At 38.9% G+C, this 7,690-nt stretch overlaps 1 protein-coding gene across 8 annotated transcripts in view; it reads right to left on the bottom strand.

Annotated features, from left to right (window-relative positions):
* Window positions 1–668: 668 nt before the first annotated feature.
* The window catches only part of rmp24 (ribonuclease MRP subunit p24), an 80,909-nt gene continuing 73,887 nt past the window's right edge, over window positions 669–7,690 (bottom strand). For all 8 annotated transcript variants that reach the window (XM_078539198.1, XM_078539193.1, XM_078539196.1 and 5 more), the window contains one exon: window positions 669–6,263. In XM_078539198.1, coding sequence (XP_078395324.1) covers window positions 6,110–6,263 — 154 coding nt within the window. In that variant the 3' untranslated portion in view covers window positions 669–6,109. The remainder of the gene's footprint in view (window positions 6,264–7,690) is intronic.

Genomic DNA, 7,690 nt, shown 5'->3' with positions numbered 1-7,690 from the left:
TACCCCATTGAGAATTGTACCCTTTCTTTAAATTGCCTTTCCACATTCTTCCTACCAAAATGTATCACTTCACGCTTATCTGCAACTGCCAGGTGTCTGCTCATTCCACCACCCTATCTATATCCTCTTGAAGTTATCCTCCTCATGGTTCATGGTACTTCCAGGTTTTGGCCATCTACAACTTTTGAAATTGTGCCCTATACACCAATGCCTGGTTAATTAATATATATCAGGAAGGACAGGGGGTCCTATCACCAATAGTGCCTGGAGAACTCCACCATAAACCTATAAACAGCTATACAGAAAGATATCAGGGGTGTCTCTGGTCAGAATAACACTAAAGACTTTACACTTAACAGGCACTAGTATATTAAAACCACCTTTTGTAGCAAACTATAGACACATCAGGGTAATGTTAAACTAACCTGACCACTCCATGGTACTGTGTAGAATGCTGGTTTTGCACATCACCTGATATTCCCTGGGTTGGGTTTGAAACCAGCGGTGCACCCAAATGCAACAGTTTCACGACAGAAGGATTAGGTTAAAATTGCCTCCAATTTGTCTGTTCCTCCATTGATTTGTATCAGCCAGATGGATCTTTTATTTAATTGAGCTTGCTTTTAACTTTAGTGGGGTTAGGGTTAGAAGAAGCAAATAATACAATATACTATATAAACAAAATGTTTATTTTTATTACATTGCCCACCATGCGTTCCAGTTCACTTTGATAGCTAATAAATACTGGACCATTACATCATGGGTAAACTCAATAGCCAAAATTTACAATAAATTAATTACACAGACATTGAAACTCACAAGGAACTAGTAGTACAATAATTGATTTACTTAACACACAAACAGTCAAATATCGCAGAGTTTGAATCTTTAAAAGTGTCTTTCAGTAACTTTTTAATTCGGTCTCTGATGAATCTTTACATGACAAATACTGCATGGAGTCCTAACATGCCTAAATTGGAATAGGTAGTATGTAGCAGGAAACTAAAAACCCTAGAATACCACTGGCCAGATATATTCCTATATTTTTGGAGTAGAATTAGGTTTCTCTAACAAACCAATTAAAATTGTTAATAAGTAATTGGGAGTTATAGGTATTAGTCTGACACGGTCATCTGCCTTTTAAAATCTTCTCCCATGCTATTACTTTAATCATTTTAACCAATCAACACCTTCCATTTTCTTTCCTCATCTATGCAAAATCTTGCTTAGGAATTCCTACTGATTAACTCGCTGCACAAGATACTGGATAGAGTGCATAGATCCTCACATAACCCATTAAAAGACAATATTGTCTGCAAATAAGGATACCATAATAGCTCCAGAAATGATTGGAACAACCACTCCTGCCCATTCCTTATGATGTCAGGGATAGGAAAGGTAATAGTGGACAGTTTTGTATTATTCCTCATTTGTTCAATGATTCACCTATCATTGCACAGATCTTGGAGCTGGAGTACAGCTCGCACATAAAATTCACTCCCTCAGCTTTCTGCTTTTTACAAGGACTGCGCAAGGAACTATGTCAAGAGCCTTTCAAATATCACTAATGTAATTGAAGTGGGTTTTAGCATTTCAGCCACAGCTAACTGATCAGTTTTACTGCCTAGCCTCATATAAATTTATAAAAAGTGTTGTTTACAGCATGATGGAGCTCTGTTTCTGTTGCAGTAGATTTACAGGATTATTGCCATTTGCAAAACAAACCGTTGTGTGGGAAAGCGAGAGAAGGGTAAACATTCCAAATTATGTTCTTATATTTAATAATAGTAGATGATGCTCACTGTGAACTTAGTATACAGAGTGCTGTTTTATAACATGAACCCACTAAGCCCCAACACCAGCAGTCCCTTCCATATCCAACAATCCCAGAGGGCACCCCCTGCAACCGGATTGCTTTCTCTCTCCATTTCCTGTCCTGTCAATCTTCCCATCTTCAAAAGGGTCCTTTTCCTCCCCATTGCCCAGATGGCAGCACTGCTAAAATAAATAAATCAGAGTTCATATGCATATCAAAACAATGATGTATTTGAGTGGTTCTCAAATTCTTAAAGGCTAGGCTCCAACATCTTAAACCTTTTCCTTTCACTGTTTCTGTTTCCCTTCAGTTCTGTTTTCTTCTTTCACTTTTGTTTCTTTCATTTATTAAGTTCTATTCTAAATATTAGCTTGGTTCAGTCGTAGTGATCTTGCAGTTTTCTAGTTGAAGCTCCACTTCAGGACTTGAGCACAATCTAAGCTGACACTCTGGTGCAACAATGTGGAAATGCTGAAACAAAAACAAAAATAGCTGGAAAAACTCAGCAGGTCTGACAGCATCCGCGGCGAGGAATACAGTTAAAGTTTTGAGTCCGTATGACTCTTCATCAGAACTGAGGGAATATAGAAATGAGGTGAAATATAAGCTGTGGAAATGCTGCTCTGTCAGAAGTGTTGTCTTTCAGAGACCTTAAACCAAGGTCCATCTGTTCTCTCCGTTGGACATAACAGATTCCATGGTACATTTCTGAAGATGAGTAAGAGTTCTCCCAGTGTCCTTGCCAACAGTTATCCCTCAACAAACACAAGGTAAATTAATTAAGTTCATTCAGTTCTTTATTGTTTGTGGAACCTTGACATGTGATAATTTGTTGCCATATCTACCCAAAGAACTAGTAACTTCCCTTTCAAAAGCAAAAGGCTGTGAAGAGCTTGGGAACATCCTGAAGATATGAAGGTGCTATATAAATGCAAGTTCTTTCTTTCATTTCTTTCCCTCCCTTGCTTTCCAATCCCCTTCTCTTAGCATTGTTTTTACACCTCATTCCGTTAGTATGTAGGCTGTAAGGGAATCTGTGGACATATGGATTATCCTGGGTAAAGCATGTAGGGACCAAGAATCCAGCAGAATTCCAGGCTAGACCAGAGGGGCAAGCTTGATGTAGAGGACACTTCTGAAGATATTTCAAAGGTACTGAGGGAAAATCTAGCATTTTATTCTGGAATTGATTAATATTTCTATTTCATAAATATTTTAGGGTTACAGAGCTTTGGACCACATATCTATACCATCACTAATATCTTACAACTTTGTCTCTGCCTCAGCTCATTTGTCACTGAAATAGTCATCCATACCTGTGTTACCTTTGGTCTTGACAATTCCAATGCACTCCTAGACAACCTCCCACATTCTAACCTCTGTAAAACTTGAGCTCATCCAAAAACACTGCTGCATCAAGTTCCATTCACCCATCATTCATGCTTGCTAACCTACACGGGCTCCCAATTAAGCATTACCTCATTTTTTCAATTCTCATCCTTATTTTCAAATCCCTTTGCTGTGCCACCCTACCTCTGTAATCCCCTTCAGTCCATAGCCTCCAAGATATCTGTGTTCCTCTGCTTCTGGCTTTGTGAGCACCCCCAATTTTAAATGCTCCAACTTTGGTGGCTGTGCCTTTAGCCACCAAGGTCCTAGGCTCTGGAATTCCCTCCCTACACCTCTATACTTCTCTTTCCTCCTTTAAGACGCTCCTTAAAACTTCTTTCTTCAACCAAGCTTTTTGTCATCCACCCTAATATCACTCTGTGGTTTGATGTCAAATTTTGCTTTATAACATTCCTGTAAAGCACCTGGGGACATTTAACTATATTGAAGGTGGTAAATCCCAGTTGTTTGTTCTGGATACTTGGCTCAGGGAAAGCTAACTGGAAGCCAAAAGTGACTAGAGCAAATGCATTGAGCTATTTAATTGGTAGCTTATCATGGCAATTGATGATCACTGATCATAGCTTTCCCATGCTTGTTCACCATTCTAAGTGCTTTACGTTGTTTGTTCCATCAGATTTGTTAGCTTTGGACCAGTATTATATTTGATCCAATCATGATTTTTTTATGCTCTAGAGAAACTTCTGAGGTGCAATTTTTGTTTGAGGTTTGGGGGCTCAGGAAAACACAATAAAGAACAGAATTTACAGCTATATAGAACATCATGTTCACAGGACAACCTAAAACATTTTTTTTTAGGGAAATATGGCAACCCATATAACACACAGCCCAGTCACCCTAACAGTAAATTGGAGCAATGAATCTGTTTTGTAGGTTATGTTTGAGGGAATAGAGTTAACAAGGATACTGGGAGAATTTCCTGCTGCTCTTCAAATAGTGTTACTCAGTCTTTTCATGACATAGCCCATCAATTTTTTTATGCTAGTTCTTTGAAATGGCTATCCAATTAGTACCACTCTCCTGCCCTTTCCACATTGCACTGCAAATTATTCCCCTTCAGGTATTAATCCAATTTCCTTTTGAAAGTTATTATTGAATCTGCTGCCGCCTGACAGACAAATCACAGCTTTAAGTCTCATTGAAAAGACAGCACCCCCAATGATGCAGAACAGACTTCCTCGCTCTACTGCAATAAAAGGCAGAAACATTTTCATTGTGGAGATATTATAATCATATATAGTATACTGAGGGGATAGTATTTGGTCATCTTTTCTACATGCATAATTGACCCATGCTGTTTAAATGTGAATCATAGTGTGCATGACACAAAATAAATCTGCATACCTAAATATATCAGAGCTGCTCAGCCAATAACACTGCCCTACAAGATATATTGACAAAAATAAAAACTGGCAAAATCTGTTTTCCATGAGTATTAAAGCATTTTCAAAACCAAACTAGGCAGAACATTAGAGAATGTAATTTTTGTAGATATATCTCCTTGAAAGTGGCAGGGACCCGAAGAAGTTTATAAAAAAAGGAACAGACAACTGGGGATCACATTACCTTTTCAACTCTGTGACATAGGCTCAAATTCAGAGCAGACTAATGAGATACAAGTCTCTCCCTCTCTCAAGCTATAAGAGTCGTTTGTTAAAATTATTCAGGCAAAACTGCCACTATTGTAATTGTAATCGATGTCCCCTCTTATTTTTTGTTGCGCACAACCTATTTATTTAAGTGTATGGGACCTTTTTTTTTAAACGCAGCCATGCACACATGCTAACTTAAAGGGCCTGACTAGTGCTCAGCCTACACAGGAACTTCCAAGTTGTTGTAGAGGAAAGTTGACTGCCAACTAGTGTTACAATCTCATTCGAACTGGTGTGGGAAATAAAAAGATCACTCTGGCACAGTAAAATGGGTAAGGAATAAAATTACATTGTATCTGACCCGGGTATTGGCTCTAAAAACTATTTCATTTTCTATCATGACAAGCTTTCACCTCTATAAGCATGGAAACACAAGGCTTAACAGTATTTTAATAAATTGCATCTTCACCAAGATGTTTGCTTAAGTACATTTCATTAAGTATACATATAACCTTTAGAATACAATATCAATATTATATAGCATTAATGAGCAACTTTCCTGTTTTTCTGCTATTTTAATGTATTCCCCTCGTGCATCTGCCCTGAACCTCTGCAGCCTAACTCCAACTGTCCCCCAATTCAATGTTATTTCCCACTGTAACTGGCCAGGCATAAGTCTCTCCCACCTACAGTCTCTGCTTGAAACTGTTTTCAGGGGCAATTGGGAGAAAAAATTAGTTAGTTCCATGAACACAATACACAATTAGCGAAGCTGAAAATGTTAAAATAGTAAAATGCATCATTCCTTAGATTTTAGCAATAAAAAACTGATCTGTGATCACATTGATAAATAAAAAATCTTTACTACAACCATTAATGTTTTGGCAGCTGCTGCCATTTGAACCTCAATATGTAGAAGCCTAATGGATTGTTATCCTTCTGCAGATAGCAGTACGTTTCAGAGAAAACCAGATGGTAGCTTAGCTTACCACTTACCAGGCTTCCGTTTAGTCCGCAGAACTGCAGACACATTGTTGTCAGTCAGAGCTCCAACATGCTTGCTCTTGTAACATTTCTAATAATTATTTATCAACAGCAAAGAAAAACTTTATTTTATGGCAACATTGCAAAACTCAATTTGAATAAAGCTATATACTGTGTATGGCCATGCACCCAACTGATTATGCGAATTGACGGGCAATTCATCTTTTCCCACTTACTTTTTTTTGCTCTGACTTGTGCAGACACAAAGTTTAAGCATTACAAATAAGATAAGATCACAAATTGCAGTTTACACTGAAGATAGGAAATCTCGAAGAGTCCCTTTATTGTTCTCGTGTTTCTGCTCACAATTCAAAAGCATCTTTAGACGAGAGCAGTGTAGCTTCTTTCCCTTAACTGATTTCAGTGAAGGCGATGATGTGGAAGGTGCAGAGACAGATGTTCTAAAAAGATAAATGTGAAAATTAGCATATTAAAGCACTACATAAATAGGGATCACTATATTGGAAGCAATCTGAAATCAGCATTTAGTAGAAAAATGTCATTTCTAAGCAAATAAAAATAAGTGATATAAAGAAAAATCTGTTGGCTATCTCACTTTATTATAATTTCACACAAAAAGCCCTAATGTGCTTGTAGGAAGGTTACATCATACTATTTCTGTCACACATTGAATTTGAGGTGGTGAGTTTTAAATTTCCTGTGTACTTATGTATATCTTTCAGTCCTTCTAGCTCCCAAGATTGTGCCTCCAAGCTGGGTAATGCTGTGGGCACTTAGCCACCCTGTCTGAGGCTTTAAGTTTCTTAAACATATCTTTAAAAAATTAACAACATTTAATTTTTTTTTTAAATGCTCAGAATGGTTAAAGTTGATCCCTTGGACAATGGAAACCAGGCAGTGTGTGTGAGTGGCCAGGATTCTCCAGGGGAAGTGGGGAGTTCACAAGCTATCTCTATAAATATTCACCAGCTTTCCCACTTTTAGAATGAGACAGATAAGAGAAATAACAAAGAGGACAGAAATAGAGATAAGAAGCAATAACATAAGGATGGCACAGCCATGTAAGTGACACCATAATCTCCCTAACTCACTGCAAGTTAGGAGCAGGAGTAGGCCATTCAGCTCTTTGAGTCTGCTCCACCATTCAATAAGATCATGGATGATCTTTTACCTCAGCTATACCTTCCCAACTATCCTCATATCCCTCAACTCCATTAGTATCCAAAAATCTATCAATTTTTGACTTGAATACACTCAACAGCTGATCATCCATTGCCCTCTGGTTAGAGAATTCCAAAGGCTCACAATCCCTTCAATGAAGAAGTTTCTCCTCACCTCAGTACTAATTATTTGACACCTTTATTATGAGACTGTGACCCCTAGTGCTAGATTTTCCCAGCCATGGGAAACAGCATCACCAAACACATCTTCCCTTCACCCCCCCTGGCAGCATTCCACAGGGATCGTTCCCTCCAGGACACCCTGGTCCACTCCTCCATCACCCCCTGCACCTCAACCCCCTTCCACGGCACCTTCCCATGCAACCACAGAAGGTGCAACACCTGCCCCTTTACTTTCCCCCTCCTCACTTCACTTGCACTTTCCTCAATTTAGTCTACTGCATTCGCTGCTCCCAATGCAGTCTTCTCTACATTGGAAAGACCAAATGCAGACTGGATGACCGCTTTGCGGAACACCTTCGGTCTGTCCGCAAGCATGACCCAGACCTCCCTGTCGCTTGCCATTTCAACACACCACCCTGCACTCATGCCCACATGTCAGTCCTTGGCCTGCTGCAATGTTCCAGTGAAGCTCAACGCAAACTGGAGGAACAGCACCCCATCTTCCAACTAGGCACTTATAGTCT

Source organism: Cetorhinus maximus, chromosome 3 (genome assembly GCF_964194155.1).
Source record: "Cetorhinus maximus chromosome 3, sCetMax3.hap1.1, whole genome shotgun sequence".
Taxonomy (NCBI): Eukaryota; Metazoa; Chordata; class Chondrichthyes; order Lamniformes; family Cetorhinidae; genus Cetorhinus; species Cetorhinus maximus.
This window is presented reverse-complemented; position numbering and strand designations above follow the sequence as displayed.